This window comes from Erigeron canadensis, chromosome 9 (genome assembly GCF_010389155.1).
Source record: "Erigeron canadensis isolate Cc75 chromosome 9, C_canadensis_v1, whole genome shotgun sequence".
Classification (NCBI taxonomy): domain Eukaryota; kingdom Viridiplantae; phylum Streptophyta; class Magnoliopsida; order Asterales; family Asteraceae; genus Erigeron; species Erigeron canadensis.
Genome location: NC_057769.1, coordinates 7,143,316 through 7,165,498, shown reverse-complemented (window position 1 = coordinate 7,165,498; position 22,183 = coordinate 7,143,316). Strand labels below are relative to the sequence as shown.

General features: G+C 34.1%; 2 protein-coding genes across 2 annotated transcripts; one reads left to right on the top strand and one right to left on the bottom strand.

The window, feature by feature from the left end:
* The first annotated feature begins 5,605 nt into the window (after positions 1-5,605).
* LOC122583118 (calcium-transporting ATPase 12, plasma membrane-type-like) lies at positions 5,606-8,809 on the top strand. Its single transcript, XM_043755552.1, has one exon. The coding sequence runs from the start codon at positions 5,606-5,608 to the stop codon at positions 8,621-8,623; it is 3,018 nt and encodes a 1,005-aa protein (XP_043611487.1). The 3' UTR covers positions 8,624-8,809.
* A 3,996-nt stretch (positions 8,810-12,805) lies between these two features.
* On the bottom strand, positions 12,806-21,940 carry LOC122582866 (calcium-transporting ATPase 12, plasma membrane-type-like). Its single transcript, XM_043755300.1, has 3 exons — positions 21,863-21,940; positions 14,125-16,174; positions 12,806-14,003 (listed from the first exon to the last, which is right to left on the bottom strand). The coding sequence occupies exons 2-3, from the start codon at positions 16,159-16,161 to the stop codon at positions 13,026-13,028; spliced, it is 3,015 nt and encodes a 1,004-aa protein (XP_043611235.1). The 5' UTR covers positions 16,162-16,174; positions 21,863-21,940; the 3' UTR covers positions 12,806-13,025.
* Between the last annotated feature and the right edge of the window lie 243 nt (positions 21,941-22,183).

Genomic DNA, 22,183 nt, shown 5'->3' with positions numbered 1-22,183 from the left:
ATTAACAATTTCGTTGAAACAACATTAAAAAATAAATAAATATTTATAATATAACATAGATATAAATTTATTAATGGACTCTAAGATATGATCACTAGGATGTCATTCATTTAATTTATGTTTTTATTTTTTTTTTCTTTTAAAAAAAACTTTTGCATTTTTTAAGCAATCAATGATTTGAGGTATCTCACACAAGTCTTTCAGTGATGTAAGACCTAGATTTTTGTTGAGTGAGCAAAGTTTTATCGCAATTAAATGTTGTGTCTTTCGACACGCAGAACCGATTAAGACAACATAAGCTAAATCACTTGTTATGAGCAAATCTCGGTAGTTTTAAAAAAAGAAAAAGATACAAATTTGTCCACTTCTTAAGTTTAATATTATTATATGTGACGACCTTGACATTTGGGACACGATTTTGATTGAATAGTTAATTAATAATGTCATAAAAGTATAAAATTACAAATAAAAATAAATGATGAACATCGGCGCGCACAGCCGCACAACTTGAAAAGTTCATTTTCAATGTTTTTTTGTTTGATTTAATATGTGCATGTATAAAAAATTTAAAATAAAGACACTAACAGAGTTAGAGAAACTACTGTTAATAACTATCGTTAATTAAGATTGTAATTATATATATTTATGGTTCCCATAGTAAAAAGAAAAAAATATATTTGTAACATAATCTTGCCTACATAATATAACAAATGTAGAATTGTCGTGAATACGTGACTCCAATTACTGGGATTTCAATAGTTAGTATTTAGTCATTTTATTCTCTAAATTTAAACGGAATATAATTATTCCTGTTGATATCTACACATATAGTTATATGTCATATTCATTTTTGAATATTCATAAATCTCTATACACTATTTAGTGATAAGTCAAAATATATAGTCTTGATGAGTTTTTTAGTGATAATATTTAAAAGTATAAATATAATAATAATTAACTATAGTATATAATTATAAGATAATAACTAAAGAAAAAGTAACATTTAAATTTAAATATTCTAATACATCTTTCCAACACTGAAATGTGATTTACGGTCAACAAGAATTAAAACTTCATTAGAACTCTTGTTTATAATAAATTATTGATCTTAATTTTAAACCAACTCAAATACTACTCTCTACAAATATATATACAAATTTTAGTTATAAAAACCTAAACCAAATTTCCCTTGTTGCTCCTGCCGTCGATAGTTACATGCAACCCCAAGAATCAAAGTTTTATAATCTATTTTCACAAAAGCATTAATCTTAAAGATCTATTGGATTTTGGTATCTAAGGAGTGATCATCAATTTTGGGGTAAATTACTTATCTTATCTTTTCATATATATAAATATATCTTTTTATTTATTGATCTGTTATTATAAGTAGCCTATTTAATGAATATATATTATGGCAAAATTTATAATATCTAATGAAAGTTCTTTTAAGGTTAAATCAAGAGCTTGAAGTATAAATCATATTAATGTTAGGAGTTTACGTATTTATTGTAGCATAATAATTAATGTAATTAAAGAAATCTAATTATGAAGGCATGAAAATCATAATAACAGATGTAAATAGGTGTTGGAAAGATTTGAAAGTTTATATATGAATATTAGTTATAGTAGTCTTTAAAACAGTAAGTTTGAGTTATTTCAGAATCTGGACAAATTCGGTTTGTTAACTTGGAAAGGTCGTTTTTTGGTCATGGAAGATGGTTAAGTCACGTTTTTGGTGTCTAAAATTAAATTCAGGAAGTGTACTTTCTGGTGGAGTTGGTTTCGTGTCAATATATGAAGTTTAATGTTGTCAAACGAATTTTATAACAAAACTGCGCAAAGCTGAGTTTTCTGAACAGATTTGAGTCGACTTCAAATAGTCATATCTTGATCGATTTTAAGAACTGAAAGTTTATGCTTTTCCAGAAACATGTTTAAGATGTTAAGAGTTGATATCCAAAAGAATGGATTTTTTTGAAGTTTCGAAGGTCCTTAACTTTTATAAAACTTTTCTGTGCGCAAACAGTGATTTTTCTGACTAGTCTGTAATTATGGAATTTTTAAAAAAAGATAACGTGCCAAATAAACTATGTAAAAATTCATGTAAGTATTTAACACTCTAAGGTTACAGTGGTTAAGATTTGAAAGTTTGAATTGTTCGTTTCATCCTAATTAAAAATAGATAAAGTTACCAAAAATTTCAGTGAATATGAACTTATAGAAACCAATGATACATCATTAAAACAAATACACTATATTAAGTTATGTGACTTGTAACTTAAAAATATATGACAAATCAGGTTGTAAACATTTTGAAAGTAGTCATATGTGTATTTCATCAAATACGGGTAACAATGGACGTTTATTGACCATGTCCATAATTGTAACTTGTGCTTATATATGTTGTGAAGATTCTAGTGACCTTTTTGGACTTTGCACAACTACTTGCTTATTGAGGTGAGTTTCGTGGCCCCTTTATATATTATTTCTTTGGGGGAAAATGATGCTCAAAACACTTTTGATTTCTTTACTAGTTGTGTCAAAACTAGTTTGTTTTCTTGCACAAATACGTGTAATTATGAAATGTGTATGCTAGCTTGCTTGTGTTGATTTCTATGATGTAATAGATGCATGTCGATATCTATTGAGGACTATTTACGACAATAGATGTCTGTCGATATCTATTGAAGGCTATTTACGGCAATAAATGTCTGCCGATATCTATTGAAGACTATTTATGGATAACAGTGATAACTATTAACCAACTTTATACTCCAGCTGGTAGTTTGTTGGTATAACAATGTGTGATTGAGATGTTGACAAGTATTGATGAGATTGAGTTGTTGGCAAGCAGTGATGAGTTTGTGTTGTTGGAAAACTATGATGGCATTGATCAGTATTTGGTATGCATACATGCTACTACATGTTTATATTTACACTATTGTCCAAACCACTTATATCATGCACAACAAATTCATTTGTATTCCTTTAAACCTACGATCTCACCAACGTTATGTTGACATTTCCGAGCATTCATTTTCAGGTTTATAACAATGCTTAAGGAGGCCGAGCATAAGGACTTCAGGAAGACTAAAAAAAGAGATCCTTCATAGACTCCTAGATTGCATTTGAACATTGAACTCTATTTGCTATTTGCTACATCTTTTGATATTTATGACGTGTTGCCTAGACTTAACCCGCTTGTAGGAAATACATTTATTTGGATTTCATTTAGTATGACTCTATTATAAATTCTATGTGCTATGCTATGTCTTTTCGTCATATCCTACGATTCCGTCTAAGGTGGGGTGTGACAAAAGTGGTCAGCTTTGTACGTATTATGCCTATCATAATTTCCATGATCGAAGAAATTAAACGTGACTTTTGTCCTTGAAAACCTACGTAGCACGTCATTTTTAAGATAATAATGAGAAAGGAATAAAAATGTTAAATAACTAAGATTAATTAAGGCTATTTCCAATATTAAAGACGTTTTTATGTATTCTTTAACTGTCACATTATATCATATCCTTACAAATCTTTAAATTCTTTAATTTTACCTTAAATCATACAAATATCTTTACGTATCTTTATTTCATATAAAAAGAATAAATGAAAATATCATAGATATCTTAAGGATATTAAGAATATGTCTTTTAACTATGGACACATAGGTATGGATAACAAGGACCAATATATTATTCAATATTATATTATGAACAAGGATAGAAAAGCAAAGGGTGTGTAAATGGCATAGAATGATATTAATTGCGAACAGCCATGTAGCGGAAGAGGAAAAGTATGCCAATGTTTTACGTCGATGTCCTAAAGCCCGCAGCTGTACTCTAAAATAATTGTTTTTACGAGATGGATGTATCTAAAACAATATTTCAAGATCAATCAGGATAAAAATCTAAGACGATCTTCCCTTCATATCGATATTCAGATTTATAACTATTACAATCCAAATTTAATATATCACACTTAAAACTTTTAACTAAAATATATTCAACTATTTAAAATGTTAATTTCTTGTTCGTAGGCAAGAAAATCACAAATAGGATGTCTCAAATGAAAACCCTCCAATATATATTAGGTTTCCGGCCAAATGGTCGAGAGGGACATAAAAAAAAAGTGTTTACAAGCACGCTCCTAATGTTACAATCAATCGGCATGGTGGTGCCGATCGATATTTAAAACCGACGCCCCGTGCCAATATGTGCCCTGATTTGTAAAGGGTGGATGTCGCTGCCACTAGCTACATATATACCAATATTACGTGCTGAACGAATATGTTCACATATAACATTCATATGTGAATACTCAGTTATAACTTAGAAGTTTTTATGGTTCTTCAAATTTAAATGGTCCTCACATGAAACTTTTTCTATCCTATATATATATATATATATATATATATATAGGGGTGAGATATTTTGAGACCACCTCTTATTTTAGGACCAACTAGGACCATTGATTTTTGTACACCATCATCATCTACTACGATATACAAGACTTTTTTGTAAAAACACTAAGACTTTCTGGCGATGGACCCACCAGAAAATCATGTGTAAGTTACTTACATGATTTTTCTGTGGGCCCGTCGCTGGAAAGTCTTAGTGTTTTTGCAAAAAAGTCTTGTATATCGTAGTAGATCATGATGGTGGTGTGTAATTTACGAAAATCAATGGTCCTTTTTTGGACTTTTTTTAGTTGGTCTTAAATTATCTTTCCCCTATATTTATATATATATAGGGGAAAGATAATTTGAGACCAACTAAAAAAAGTCCAAAAAAGGACCATTGATTTTCGTAAGTTACACACCACCATCATGATCTACTATGATATACATGTGTAAGTTACACATGTGTAAGTAACTTACACATGATTTTTCTATGGATCCATCGCCGGAAAGTCTTAGTGTTTTTACAAAAAAGTCTTGTATATCGTAGTAGATCATGATGGTGTACAAAAATCAATGGTCCTAGTTGGTCCTAAAATAAGAGGTGGTCTCAAATTATCTCACCCATATATATATATATATGAGAAAGATAATTTGAGACCAACTAAAAAAAGTCCAAAAAAGGTCCATTGATTTTCGTAACTTACACACCACCATCATCATCTACTACGATATACAAGACTTTTTTATAAAAACACTAAGACTTTTCGGCGACGGGCCCACAGAAAAATCATGTATAAGTTAACTTACACATACACATGTGTAAGTTTGTGTAAGTTAACTTATACATGATTTTTCTGTGGGCCCGTCGCCGAAAAGTCTTAGTGTTTTTACAAAAAAGTCTTGTATATCGTAGTAGATGATGATGGTGTACAAAAATCAATAGTCCTAGTTGGTCCTAAAATAAAAGGTGGTCTCAAAATATCTCACCCATATATATATATATAACCGACTACACCCTTAGTCACCCTTGGTTGAACTTGAGGTTATTAAAAACCAATGTAAAGGTGAAGAAAGTTCCATGCGATTTCCTTAATTAATAACTCATCGAGTATTATAAATACATTGCATAACTTTAATTTTAGCCTTCATATCATTTCTCTAAATTCTAGCCTCAATCAGTATAATTGTTTCTTTCTCAAAATGGTTAAAGATCATTTCCCTACACAATATCACATTGGAGCTACTTTATACAACATTAGCACAATCTCACTTTCTAAAGCCAAGAAAAGATGGCGCCTCGCATATTTTTCGATTCATTTCTCCAACTCCATTTCCAAACTTTCCAAGAAACCAGTACATTACCCGATCACGACTGAAATAGTAGCAGCAGCTTCTTCGCGTGATGATGATTATAGTGAGCGACTATATGACGTTGACCAGACTGAGCTTGTCGATTTGATGAAAACGAAGAACTTGAAGATGCTTATTCGCAAGTTTCATGGTGTGAATGGCTTAGCTCTAGCTCTCGAGACCAATCTTGAAAGCGGGACAAAAAATGGCCAAGATAACGCAAGAAGAAAACGTGTATTTGGTTCCAACACTTGCGTAAAGAAACGTAGCAAGAGTTTTGCTTCTTTTGTGGTGATGGCTTGCAAGGATACTACTATTCTTATTCTGTTAGCATGTGCTGCACTTTCTCTTGGGTTCGGTTTTAAACAAATCGGCGCTAAACAAGGTTGGTATGAGGGTTGTAGTATCGTTCTCGCCATCTTTCAGATTATCATTGTATCGACATTTATTGAATATTGTCAAGAGAGGCATTTTGACGATTTGTCAAAAATAAACAACAACATCAAGACAGAAGTTATACGAGAAGGAAGGAGTAAAAAAATATCGATTCTTGATGTTGTGGTTGGGGATGTCGTCGTTCTCAACGTAGGAGATCAAATACCAGCCGACGGATTGTTCATAAATGGACAATCTTTGTACGTGGACGAGTCAAGTATGACAGGGGAGAGTGATCATATACATATTGATGCCATCAAGAAACCATTTTTGTTCTCGGGTTCAAAGGTGGCTGATGGGCATGCTCGAATGCTTGTGATAGCAGTCGGGGTGAACACGTATTGGGAGAAGACAATGAGCTCTACAAGAAGCGGCGGTTCCAAGGAGCAAACGCCAATGCAATCTCGTCTCATTAGACCAACCACCATTATTGCATATATTGGTCTTATAGTTGGTTTCATTGAATTTGCAATTATGTTGATTCGCTATTGCACTGGATACACAAGAGATAAGAATGGCAACTGGAACTATGATGGGCAATGTACAGATACAAACGACATTCTCAACTCTTTTACACGTGCTGTGATGGCAACCGCTGAAGGCCTACCTCTAGCCGTTACTTTCACACTTGCTCGTGCCGTGAAGAGAATGATGGCTCATCAGGTTTTGGTCAGGAAGTTGTCGGCTTGTGATACCATTGGTGCAGCCACTATTCTATGCACCGATAAAACAGGAACTTTGACAACAAACCAAATGAAAGTTACAAGGTTCTGGCTTGGAAATGATCTCGTTGAAGATGATTCTTACAGAGAAGTAGACGAAAAAATTCTTAAACTTTACCGTGAAGGAGCCGGTTTGAATACTGCTGGTGATGTTTACAAATCAATTCCTAATGAGTATACTGGTAGTCCAACTGAAAAGGCAATTCTGTCATGGGGTGTGACTAATTTGGGTATTGATATGGAGAAACTGAAAGAAGATTCTACGATTCTCCACGTTGAGACGTTTAATTCTGAGAAGAGACGAAGTGGAGTTTCTGTGAAGAGGAAAGAAGATAACACCATCCATGTCCACTGGAAAGGAGCTGCAGAGGTGGTGCTGGAAATGTGTTCAAACTATTATCAGAAAGACGGTCTTGTAAAGGCGATAAATCAACAAGAGAAGACACAATTTAAGAAGATCATTCAAGGAATGGCAGCAAGTAGCCTCAGGTGCATTGCTTTTGCTCATAAGGAGATTCCAGCAGATCATGGTACAACCGAAAAAACACTAAACAGAGAAGAATTGACATTGCTAGGCATTGTTGGGATCAAAGATCCATGTAGACCAGGGGCAAAGAGAGCTATTGACACGTTCAAGTCTGCGGGGGTGCAAGTTAAGATGATAACCGGAGACAACATTTTCACAGCAAAAGCCATAGCCACAGAATGTGGGATACTAGAAGCTGGTGAACATGTAAGCAAAGGAGAGGTAATAGAAGGTAGGAAATTCCGTAACTACACGAATGACAAACGAATGAACAAAGTTGACAACATTCGTGTCATGGCAAGATCATCTCCTTCTGACAAGCTTCTGATGGTGCAGTGCCTGAAAAAGAAAGGTCATGTGGTTGCAGTCACAGGTGATGGTTCTAATGATGCACCCGCTCTGAAAGAAGCAAATGTTGGGCTTTCCATGGGGATTCAAGGCACTGTGGTGGCTAAGGAAAGCTCAGATATTGTCATTTTAGATGATGATTTTGCATCTTTTTTCGAGGCATTGAAATGGGGGCGGTGTGCATACATCAACATACAAAAGTTTCTTCAATTTCAAGTTCCTGCAAATTTTGTAGCTCTTGTTATCAACTTTGTTAAAGCGGCTTCCGCAGGAGGTATTCCCCTAACTTCAGTCCAACTATTATGGACCAACTTTATCATCAATATCTTAGGTGCTCTAGCATTTGCTTTCGAGAAGCCCACTAAAGAACTCATGCAAAAGCCGCCAGTAGGTCAAGCCACACCTCTTATAACAAACGTCATGTTGAGGAACATGTCTGCGCAATCTTTGTATCAGATAGTGATTTTGTTGACTTTTGAGTTTAGAGGTAGATCAATGTTCAATGTAAATGAGAAAGTGAAGAATACTATTATCTTCAATACATTTGTGCTCTGCCAAGTGTTTAATGAGTTCAACTCAAGGAAGTTGGAGAAGAGAAACATATTCAAAGGTCTTCGCAAGAATCGTGTATTCCTTGGGATTATTGGGGTGACTATAATTCTTCAAGTATTGTTGATGGAGTTCCTACAAGCATTTGCAGGTATAAAGAGATTAAATGGGAAAGAATGGGGAATATGTATTGTATTTGCAGCCTTATCGTGGCCTATGGGGGTGTTGGTGAAGTTGATACCTGTACCAGAAAGGCCATTTCTAAGCTTCATACAAGAATGGGTCTAAGAGTGTCTGTAACGGGTCTTCCACCCTGCGTCGAAGCCCAACCATCTAGGGGTGGTGGTTTGAACTGTTAAATCATCAGGCAATTGGTGTCATTGTAGGGTCTTTGTGGTGTGGAAGGCCGGCGTTGGTGTGTCGACGTTAGGCATAAGTTGGGTCCGTTGGAAATGCTATTTTTTTATAAGATTTTTTTTTAAATTGGGTATTGGGATATTATGGGTCTAGTTTTTCAGGTTATCGTTACATTTACAAAAATAGCTAGTGTGTTTGTGGTTTCTATGCTAAATTGTGTTAAAGTGGTTAAGTGTCTCAGAAAGAAAGTAGAGAGAACGGAAAAATGGAAGGTAAAATTGGCAAAAGGTCATTACAAATGGTTGGAGAGGGGTTTATTAAGGCACACATTTTGCATTAAACCCCCTCCTTAATTACACATAAGTCCTTGACTAATTACATTACAAACCTTCCTAATTAAACATGATTAATACAAAAGAAAATACAATTACATATTTACAAAACACGCACTAACATATAAAATTCAAGAAAGAAAGAAAAAAAAAATATAGTTATCAGTCGACAAACCTTGTCTCTATCGAGTCACATTTGAATAAGGGAGCTGATATTTACACGGAATTATTTACTTGATACACTAAAAAGTAGCATGAATAGACAATTTTACCTTTTAATATGGTTGGAGTACAATTTATAATCATAAACTTCTAAAAATTGGAAGTATTGTGCGGTAGCCACCGGATCTTACCTCACTTCCAAATCCACCACTTCATAGTGGGAGTTACCATCAAGATTGGATCTCTAATTAAAGTCTGTATGTATCGACAGTACTAAACTCATTTCCGATACATATATATAGCTACCGACAACAATTACAAACACATAGATGCATCGATGTATTGCATATGTACAGAAAAGATAACCCTTTGGTATTTTTTTCTGATGCGATATATCTCGATTTAGGGACTTACCATACATTAACCATATATTCCTGTAGCTTAATTTGTGATGACCGAGTTTGAAGAAAACTAGCCGGTGATGATAAATCGATTGAACATCACTATAGTAGTTTACTAGGGTTGATGAATGAGGCAAAAGATAAATCCTAATTTTTAGTGGTCTTTCTCTAACTGTCGACAACAATATATATCAAATGATAGTGACTTTAAAATCGATTGAACATCACTATATAGTTCGTACCCGATGAGTCAAGGAAGCCGGAAGCACATGATACTGGAATAAGGAATGACTTTGACTTTTTGACGTACGAGTAAATTATTTAGAGGACATGAATTATTAAAAGACTTTAAAGGGTATAATAGTCCATTCCATCCAAATTCTGTAGACGAAGTAATATTTTCCGTGTAAAAATCATCTACATTTGAGTAATCCCATCAACATATTAACTAGTGATTTTTAATTAATTATACATTAATCATTCACTCATCAGAAAGTAAACGTTACATAACCAATGATTGAAGATCTCAACAACTTTTTGATAAAGACAGTATTAGACTTTTGTCAATAATATTGAAGAGATGAGAATATTGTTGGTCAAATACTCAAATTAGTGGAAATATCTCAACGCTTTCTGTTGGGTAGTATATTATTGTTGCTGTATATTTCAGATTCGAATAGGCTATTTATTGCCTCTAATTTTTTATATATTTTTTTTATTTATCCCAAAAAATATTACAACTCGTTTCGAAACATCAAATTGCTTAGACATTCAAGCAACAATACCTACCACCGCCAATTTCTACACTTACAATGCCTAAATTAGTTGTTTGGATAATCTTACATGGATCCCATCGATAGTTTGGCTTATCATCCTAATCAATGAGATGAAATAAGGAGAAAATATTGGGTTAATGGACCGTGTCAACCACGTGGTCGTAAATTACCACTAAAGAATGATAGGGAAGATGTTTTGGTGTGGAGCGGTACGGGAAGTATGGTAATTAGTTAGAATCTGGTGATGACGTGCTTTGTTGCTACTTGGCGAGTATATTGATGTATTACAAAAAGAACAGATTATCATGGTTTAATGAGAGAAACATTTTTTGGTCATATTTTGCTCCTAACATTCATTCTGTTTAATTGCAGTTTCTTTTGTTGCTATTTTTTGATTTTTGTTTGTTTTTTTTTTCTTGGTGAAACAGTGTAGAATTATGGCTGTTTTTTGTTGCAGAGTTTTGGCTATATCAAACTGTTAGTGGTGCAGAATTGTAGCAGTTTTCATGCTGTTTTTTGCTGTGCAGAATTTTGGCTTCTCCAAGCTGTTTTATGCTGAAAATTGCTGCTGTCTAAGGTTTTTCTTATGCTGTTTTTTCTTTAATAGTTTGAGGTAAGTTTTCGTGCCCACAGCCTTTTAAATTCATGGATCCGCCAAATAAACAACATAGTAGTTACATAGTGTTGGCCCTAAACGAAGCCGGAGAACTTATATTAACAGTCATATGGTGTGATACATAACCATCTAAGAAATTTTCTGATACGAGTCCGTATAAATGTTTCATGTTCTGCAGATTGTGTTTTTAAGATTTGTTTAAAGAATAAGTTTAAGTGTTTAACAGACAGAACAGCAAGGGGGAAATGAAGTTATTAAGTGTCGAAAAGCTTACATCTTGCACCCTTCATAAGGTATTGAAGAACCGGGTAACCAAGTGTTGGGGTACTAAAATACACTTTAGCTTAATTTATACATAACCCCAGTAGCAATTATACAAGATACAGTTAAAAACCACAATAGCCTCCATAAGCTTAATAAATTAGAAGAAAAAAAAGAAGCTTAATTTACTAGCATCATCGTAAAACATGAACACTAGTTTCACTAAAGATGAGCTTAAACTAAAGTATTAACAACACGATCCTTCAGTGAAAACACACACTCAAAGAGGCTACTGGAAAACTAAAAACATTTGTATATTTGTAAATTTGCTAGTCTCATAGTCAAACATATTGGTTGTATCTACAGCTTGTAATTACATGGGTAAAAGTATAAAACTACCCTGCTGGAACAAGTTTGGGGTACTAAAATATACTTTGCCCATCACATAAAAATTTGGAACAATGAAATGCAAATATATGTAAAATACTGTAGACCTGTAGTGTTCTGTGTTCCGTCCAGACCTGTACTTATCCACCTTTTTTTATAGCTTGAAAATGGTGTATTCGGTACTGGTATAAACTTTGTGACCAACCCGATAGGCAACGATAAGTCTGCAAAAGTTATACAAATTCCCCACTGCTTTCTATTCAATTTCCCCGTCTCTGCAAAATTATTTAAGTAGTACTCCATCATCACAACCTGAATTATGATAGTCATCCCAATAATGTTGAGAAATACGTGGTTTGTAAAGACCTTCTAACACATTTCTATTCTCTGCCTTCCTTGAGCTAAATTCATTGAACACTTGGCAGAGAACAAAAGTATTGGAGATTACACTAATACCACTATTCTTCACTTTCTCATTTACATTGAAAATTGGTCTACCTCTGAACTGGAAGGTCGACAACAAGACTATCTTAAATTTTTTACCTGCTTCTTTGGTAACGCAAATTTACATCTTAGTTTTTTTTATTCTACTAATTATGAATATATTTATAACCATACTAGAAAAATACGTCCATACTCTGATAAGAATATCTTATCAGGGTACAAAGAATCAGGTAACCAAGTTTTGAGTACTAAAATACACTTTAGCTTTCTTTTATACATAATCCCAATAACAATTATACAATGAACTGACACTTCCAAGTATACATCTGATGACCAACAAACACTAAAATAAAAAACCTCACTTTAAGGCCCGAAATAAGAACTCCGGTTTTAAACTTTCAAATTCACACACCACACGTTGTCACTTAACCAGTTGCCGGCTTGCCGCATAGGAATATGGGATGAAAGTGGTCATGGCACTTCCGGTTTTAGGTGAAATGATTTAATCCAGTAGTGTCAATTCGGGATATAATGGTTCTACAATATTTTGAGCAATGAAAACTTGTTTGACAAACTAGATGGCAAAAAGTTTTCCAACAAAATTCTTATACAAGATGCAGTTACATACAGAAAAACCACAGTAACCTTGTTTACTAGCATCGTTGTAAAAAATAACAGTAGTTGCACTAAAGATGAGCCTAAATTAAAGCATCAACAAAACCATCCTTCTGTGAAAACATATTGCATACTATAAGTCAGTTTACAAGATACTAAAAAGTGTAATTAAATTAAATAGTACTATAAATACATAGTTTTACACTTAGTAACATAGGGTAGCAAAAACCCTAACTTGGTAAACCAACTTTGGGTTACTACTTTGCCCATTACATTACAATTTGGAACAATGAAGAGCAACTTAAAGTAAAAAAGTGCAGTGTTCTGTCCATACCTGTACTAAATCCACCTATGTTTATGGCTTGCAAGTGGTGTATTTGGTACTGGTATAAACTTTGCAACGAACCCGATAGGCAACGATAAGGCTGCAGAGATTATACAAATTTTCCACTGCTTTCTATTCAATTTTTCTGTGTCTGCAAAATTATTTAGGCACTCCACTATCACAACCTGAATAATGATAGTAATCCCAATAACACCGAGAAATATGTAGTTCTTGTAAACACCTTTGAACACATTTCTATTATCTGGTTTTCTTGAGTTGAATATATTGAACACTTGGCAGAGAACGAAAGTATTGAAGATCATAGTGTTCTTCACTTTCTCATTTACATTGAAGATTGATCTACCTTTGAACTGGAACGTCGACAACAAGACTATCTGATACAGAGCCTGTGCCAGTATGTTTCTGCACATGTCATTTGTTAAAATGGGTGCACCTCTATCCATGGGTAGATTATGCTTGAGTTCTTTAGCAGGGCACTCTGTTGCAAGTGCTATAGCGCCTAAACTATCCATGAGGATGTTGACCCACAAAAGTTGGACTACCGTTAGAGGAGCATCAGTAGCACAAGCAGTTGCAATGGAGTTGATGGCAAGAGCTGCAATAGTTACGGTAAGTTGATGTTTAACAAACTTCCGGATGTTCTTGTATGCACGCCGCCCCCATCTCAATGCCTCTACGATAGAACCAAAATCATCATTTAAGATGACAATGTCCGAGCTCTCCTTGACCACCTCAGTACCCTGAATCCCCATGGAAAGTCCAATGTCTGCTTCTTTCAGAGCATGTGCATCATCTGTATCATGGCCTGTGACTGCAACCACGTGACCTTTCTTTCTCAAGCACTCCACCATCATAAGCTTATCCAAGGGTGTTGATCTTGCCATTACTCGTATACTGTCAACTTTCTCCATTCTCTGATCCTCTGTGAAACTACGAAACTCCTCACCTGTTATTACTTTTCTTCCATCACCCTACAGCGGTACATACATAATTAATCAAAATTTGGGGATGGATTACCATTTCACGAACTGTTATTACTTTTTAATCTAGTTTTTATATTAAAACAAAAATGTTAAGGGTATGCTTGCTTACCGTTACCGGTTGACCAGGTTTAAGTATTCCACAATATGTGGCAATGGCTTTTGCTGTGAAAACATTGTCTCCGGTTATCATCTTAATATCCACCCCAGCCGAACGACAATTCTCAATAGCTTTCTTTGCCCCTAGTCTACATTGATCTCTGATCCCAACAATGCCTAACAATATCAACTCTTCTTCGTTCCCTGTATTATCTTTCTTCTTATGAGCAAAAGCGATGCACCTGAGTGAACTCTCTGCCATACTTCGTATTATTTTTTCAAATCGTATCTTTTTCTCAGGATCTATGGACTTTATAACACCGTTTCTATCATAATAATTTGAACACATCGCTAGAACCATCTCAGCAGCTCCTTTCCAGTGAACATGTACAATATTGTCTTTGTTGTTTCTAATGGAAACCATGCTTCTTTTCTTCTCAGAATTGAAAGTCTCAACATCGAGAATGGTATAATCTTGATTCAGTTTCTCTGTATCCATGGCCAGTTTCGTCACTGCCCATGATAGAATTGCCTTTTCCGTTGGATTTCCAGAATATTCAAGTGCGGTTTCTGAATTGTAATCAATACCAGTGGTATTTAAACCGACTCCTTGATGGTAAAGCTCAAGAACTTTTGCATTTATTGTTCTTATTAAAGAATCATCTTTGATATGGACAAGGCCAACCCAAAATTTCCCAACTTGCATTTTATTCATGGTCAAAGTCCCTGTTTTACCGGTGCATATGACAGTGGCTGAACCCATGGTCTCGCAGGCTGATAACTTCCTGACCATAACGTGATTGCCCATCAATCTCTTTCTACAGTAAGCAAGTGTGAGAGTAACAGCTAGTCGTATGTCTTGTGCAGTTGCAATCCACATACGTGTGAAAGAGTTAAGTTTGTCCAATATATCTGTGTGTTTCTGCTGGCAATCCCACTTTCCATTCTTATGTCTTGTATATCCTGTGAAACGCAGGATCAACATAATTACAAGCACGAGGGTAGAAACTATCAAGCCAACCTTCCGAATTAAATCCATGAGCTTCCCGATACGAGATTGTAACTGTGTTGTCTCATTGGAATCACTGGCGGAAGCAGTGTCCACCCCCACCGATATCACAAGCATTCGAGCGTTCCCGTCAGCCACTTTTGAACCAGAATATAAGAAGGCAGTATCGGTGCCGCCATCGTGTATGTATTTGGTCTCTCCTGTCATTCTCGATACATTAATAAGCAAAGAATGGCCATTGATGATCAACCCGTTGGCGGGAATCTGATCCCCAACACTAAGACATACGATATCCCCGACCACCACATCAGAAACGAGTACTTTTTGCCTCCTCCCTTCTCTTATAGCATCTATCTTTGCATTGTTGCTCCTTTTGGGCAAACTATCAAACTGTCTCTCTTGAAAGAAGCTGGTTACAGAAGACACAACAAGAGCCATGCCGAGGGAGACTAAGATTTTAAGGCCCTCGCCCCATCTTTCTTCTGCCACATTTATGTCGGAAGAAAAGGCAGCAGCAATAAGCAGTATGACAATTGTGGGGTCTCCGAAAGCCCCCACCACAAAAGACCAAAATGGTTTTGGTGTTGGCTTGGAGCAAACATTGGAACCAAATGCAGTTTTCCTTCTTTCTATATCTTGCCCATTTATTCCATGTTCAAGAGTGGTGTGAAGAGATTTAGCCAAGCCTTCGACGCCATTAAACTTTCTAAGCATATCCAAGTCTTTGTTTTTCATCAATTCGGCGAGGGCACTCTGGTCAACACCCCACAATTCTTCCACATTAGCATCAATATTGGTAGCATTTGGACTAGTTTCAGGAGCTGTATGTGAAGCTACTGCTGCTAATATCTCAGTAATGGATGAATACTTCTTGGGAAGTTCAGTATAGGATCTCAGTGTGTTTGAGAAGCTAATTGAATGGTAAGCGAGACGCCATCTTTTCTGGGCTCTTGAAAAAGTTACTGTGCTTATGTTGAGCATAGGTTCAAGTTCAATATCAATTTGTAGAATAATCTCGTTGGCCATTGTCAGGTTGTTCATATATCTTCAGATTCTGAAGTCAAAAGTAAATGGCATAGGATCAGTATTCGGAGGACCTTTGGAAGTGTGATTCAAAAACAGGCTAACTACACAAACTCAATCAACAAAAAAATAAAAAGCGATTGTTGTCTACGAATGAAACTTGGCTGGCCAAAAGAAAACTCATTTGGTTCGTTAGTAATATGGGACAAAAGTATTTGAAATTTTGTCAAGTATTTACGGTTCAAAATCATCAAATCGTATAGAAGATTTTGCGCTTGGACCATAGGACAAGATACAAGTGAATCACGCCCCAAACTATATATTCGACCTCCATCCATGTTACATATCATAACATATAATATGCACACATGTACATGTTATATTCATTTGTTTTGACCCTGATGGCCTGATCTATACTGACCTGACCAAACTGCCATAATTTTAAGATTAGAGATATCAAGTAAAAATGTGACGTCTCACCACCTTACTCTCACTGACACCTCTCGGATGCCACGCTAAAACCATCAAAAACCTCCCGCCTTTGCTGCAACTGCTGTTACAAATTAACTAATTATATGGTTCATGCAGTTGGTCAGTTTATGAAGTCTTTCTTTTTTTAACAGTAATGAGTAATTCTCAACTTGTTGATCTAAGAAGCTTCTTAAACATATATTTTCAGTTGATCTAAAATAGACAATTATATTATCAATGTTTTTTAATTAGCTTTAGTATTTACTAAATATTTACTGTAGTTTAAATTTTTTAATAAATATTAAGTTATATTGTTTGTCCATAAAATTATAAGATGGAGGTTATGGGATCTCGTTCAATTCTTTCAAAGTTTTTGTCTTTGACTTTTTAATTTGTTATTTTAAATTGATAAAAGCAAATGTCACATGGCGAGCACTAAAAACATAAATTTAATTGTCAATATAATTTAAAAAAATGCGAAAAGTACCAAAAAATGACACACAAGCTACAATATGAGTTGTTAAACATAAAAGATACATCAGATTTCCTCCTACCAAAATAGCTTAATTATTCTCTTACAATATGATCATGACATGTGTATAAATCCATTGATAAAATTAAAAAAGATAATAAGTGGATAACACACGTCATGTTTTAAGGTTATTAGGAGGATTATTAAGCTACTATTTAGGAACATTTATCATTTTTTTTTAAAATATCAGCACTTAGATATTAATATAGATGGAAATGATAAATCTCTTTAAAGATTAGCGTAAAAATCATCTTAAAACTATAAGAAGATGACATATGGTATCCACTAATTCTCTTTCTAATCTTGCCCCCTGATTATTACACATGTCATCATCTCATAGTTAGGGAGATTTTTAACCTATTTAGTTAAAAAAAATTAAACATTTTCAATCAAGGATTAAGATTAAAAACCATTTGTTGATCTTAACCTTTCATTTAACTTAAAAGTTAAGATTTTCTCAATTTGACAGTTAAGTTAGGTTATTTGAATCCTGATTTATATATATATGGACAATCAAATAAGAACAGTTTTAAAATAAGAACGATGAGAACACTTAAAAAACATCATTTTGATGCATTAAAAGTCCATAAAACTAACATAGTGCATAACTAATCATCATTATTTAAGTATATAACAATACATTGACCTATCAAAATCAAGAAAATCATGTTTTTTGTTTTGTGCATCCATCTTGGATGCATATTCTTCAAAATGATGCATCTATCAAAAAACATGATTTTTTCGATTTTGATGGATCAATGTGTTGTTAAACACTTAGATAATGATAATTAGTTATGCACTATGTTAGTTTTATGGACTTTTAATGCATCAAAATGATGTTTTTCAAGTGTTTTTACCGTTCTTATTTTAAGACTGTTCTCACCGGAGTGTTACCCTATATATATATATATATATGGCTGTGTGTTTTGCCGGATAAGGGGAAACAATTTTATAATGTGTGTGTGTGTTTTTGACAAGAGAATTTGTTGCAAGTGGGTGTGGGTAAAGAGGAAGAGACAAAAGGCATAGTTTATGACACAGGGTAACAACATCAGGCAAAAGTCAACCCAGCCAAGGTATTTGCGGCGATGTCGCCGCTAATACTCTGACACTGACAGTGACAGGGGGCCCGTTATTTTCTCTGTCAGATTTACCATTAAGGACATGGGGGCCCGCAGTATTATCGGTGACGTCATCGCTAATACTACCTGGTCGAGGTTTGACTTTTTTTAGCCTGGTGGGCTTACGTTTCTCGTTTCCGAATCAGCCGAAGCTTTGAAAAGAGATGGATATTGTTGTTTAATTGGAGAGAGAGGAAAAGAAAAAGAAAAAAAAGAAGAGTGTGTCCGTATTTTGACTTATTTTGTTTCCCTACCTTTTCGGACTTTTGAAACATGTGAAAAAGTCAAGGATTGTCATGTTGATATCTTATCCTTTTCTATTTGACCTTTTAGAAGCTCTATCATTATTATCAAACATCCCCAATATCTGTTTACGTAATTGTACTTTAACTTCTTCGTATCTGATTGCCCTATATAAGAACCTTTCAAAAGGCATTATTACATTTGGACGTTATCCTCTAGTTACCTACGTACTCATAATATAATGTAATATAATATAATATAATATAATATTGTTATATATTATTAAGTTATATTATGTTATATGATAAAAGGCATAGTTTATGGCACAGGGTAACAACATCAGGCAAAAGTCAACCCGGCCAAGGTATTTGCGGCGATGTCGCCGCTAATACTCTGACACTGACAGTGACAGGGGGCCCGTTATTTTCTCTGTCAGATTTACCATTAAGGACATGGGGGCCCGCAGTATTATCGGTGACGTCATCGCTAATACTACCTGGTCGAGGTTTGACTTTTTTTAGCCTGGTGGGCTTACGTTTCTCGTTTCCGAATCAGCCGAAGCTTTGAAAAGAGATGGATATTGTTGTTTAATTGGAGAGAGAGGAAAAGAAAAAGAAAAAAAGAAGAGTGTGTCCGTATTTTGACTTATTTTGTTTCCCTACCTTTTCGGACTTTTGAAACATGTGAAAAAAGTCAAGGATTGTCATGTTGATATCTTATCCTTTTCTATTTGACCTTTTAGAAGCTCTATCATTATTATCAAACATCCCCAATATCTGTTTACGTAATTGTACTTTAACTTCTTCGTATCTGATTGCCCTATATAAGAACCTTTCAAAAGGCATTATTACATTTGGACGTTATCCTCTAGTTACCTACGTACTCATAATATAATGTAATATAATATAATATAATATAATATTGTTATATATTATTAAGTTATATTATGTTATATGATAAAAGGCATAGTTTATGGCACAGGGTAACAACATCAGGCAAAAGTCAACCCGGCCAAGGTATTTGCGGCGATGTCGCCGCTAATACTCTGACACTGACAGTGACAGGGGGCCCGTTATTTTCTCTGTCAGATTTACCATTAAGGACATGGGGGCCCGCAGTATTATCGGTGACGTCATCGCTAATACTACCTGGTCGAGGTTTGACTTTTTTTAGCCTGGTGGGCTTACGTTTCTCGTTTCCGAATCAGCCGAAGCTTTGAAAAGAGATGGATATTGTTGTTTAATTGGAGAGAGAGGAAAAGAAAAGAAAAAAAAGAAGAGTGTGTCCGTATTTTGACTTATTTTGTTTCCCTACCTTTTCGGACTTTTGAAACATGTGAAAAAAGTCAAGGATTGTCATGTTGATATCTTATCCTTTTCTATTTGACCTTTTAGAAGCTCTATCATTATTATCAAACATCCCCAATATCTGTTTACGTAATTGTACTTTAACTTCTTCGTATCTGATTGCCCTATATAAGAACCTTTCAAAAGGCATTATTACATTTGGACGTTATCCTCTAGTTACCTACGTACTCATAATATAATGTAATATAATATAATATAATATAATATTGTTATATATTATTAAGTTATATTATGTTATATGATAAAAGGCATAGTTTATGGCACAGGGTAACAACATCAGGCAAAAGTCAACCCGGCCAAGGTATTTGCGGCGATGTCGCCGCTAATACTCTGACACTGACAGTGACAGGGGGCCCGTTATTTTCTCTGTCAGATTTACCATTAAGGACATGGGGGCCCGCAGTATTATCGGTGACGTCATCGCTAATACTACCTGGTCGAGGTTTGACTTTTTTTAGCCTGGTGGGCTTACGTTTCTCGTTTCCGAATCAGCCGAAGCTTTGAAAAGAGATGGATATTGTTGTTTAATTGGAGAGAGAGGAAAAGAAAAAGAAAAAAAAGAAGAGTGTGTCCGTATTTTGACTTATTTTGTTTCCCTACCTTTTCGGACTTTTGAAACATGTGAAAAAAGTCAAGGATTGTCATGTTGATATCTTATCCTTTTCTATTTGACCTTTTAGAAGCTCTATCATTATTATCAAACATCCCCAATATCTGTTTACGTAATTGTACTTTAACTTCTTCGTATCTGATTGCCCTATATAAGAACCTTTCAAAAGGCATTATTACATTTGGACGTTATCCTCTAGTTACCTACGTACTCATAATATAATGTAATATAATATAATATAATATAATATTGTTATATATTATTAAGTTATATTATGTTATATGATAATTATAATTAATACGAGTATAGACTTTTTTATTTTGGAAAAAAAATATTCAAAAACTGTAAAACTCTAAAGGTGCGTTGGGTTCACGTAATATTTTTGGAAGGAATAAAGTCTATCAAAGAAACCAAAATTTGAAGGAATAAAATTTGACAGAATGTATTTGATTTTTTTAAAAATTAGGTGACGGGAGGATTGAAATTCTTCCCTTATCCCTAAGGAATGGAGATTTCATCAAATGATAGAATGTTTACAATTCCAACGGAATGAGCTTCCTACATCTTTGAATGACCAAATATAGTAAATAATGGAATTCAATTCCAATTTCATCTGATTTTATCAAATTTTGTGAATTATACGCGACCTTAATTTATGTATGTGTTCACATGTTTTTAAGTTTATTCACATGAGAATTGTTATAATGATATATGATATAAAAGAAGTTGTTTCAAAATTTTAATATAGTCTTTTGTGAATTTATAAATGAATTTGTTCATATTTTCATTCACATGTGAACATATATAATGTTTTGAAAAAGTTTATTGTACAACATACATAGTTTCAACTTTAGTTATATACACATGTGGATGAACTTTAAAAACATGTGTTCTGATATTAATTTAAGAGCAATCAAAGATTTTCAATAGAAAAAAAATATCAAGAAATAAGGGTTCCCCTACGAGTACACGCAGTACGCACACAAGGGAACTATGCTGTAAGAAAACATTGAAAACACAATAAATAAGACAGGAAACTAAGATAAATATGTTCACCGTTATAAAGAAAAGTGTCCACACTACGTACTGATATTTTGTTTGTCTTAAGTTAGATGACATTTTACAAATTTTAACCAAACGTCCAAACATAAACCATTGATAGGGAAAATAAAGATATGACTTTCCCAAAATGTGTAAAATGAATATCTGTTACGGAACGAGTATGCTAAACCAGAGTTACTGTTGGTAAGTAATACGAATAATGATCTAAAAATATTAGGGGGACATTATACGAATACTGTGGCTTAATATCGAGTTCATAAAGAATCAGAGAAATAAGTGTATTTATTACTTATTAAAAGGAAAAATATTGTACCTTGAATTTCAGATAGGCAGACAAAACTGGAACTGGATGTTTAGAGAGAGTATACGTTTTTTTTTATTTTTTATTTTTATTTTTTTTGAGAAGTAGAGAGAGTGAGAGATTATAAACATAAAGAATATGTGGACAGTAATGTGGGGGTTTATGTTTATATAGGTTTAACGGCTTTGGTTTAAGAAATTTCGTGGTTTTTTTCTTCCCTTTTTTCGTTGAAAGCAATCTAAGATAAAGATTCCTTCTTAGTACATCAGTTTATTTATCCAACCCATTAAATAAAATTGTTTTATGTAAAGTTGTTTTATGTGACTTTTGTTC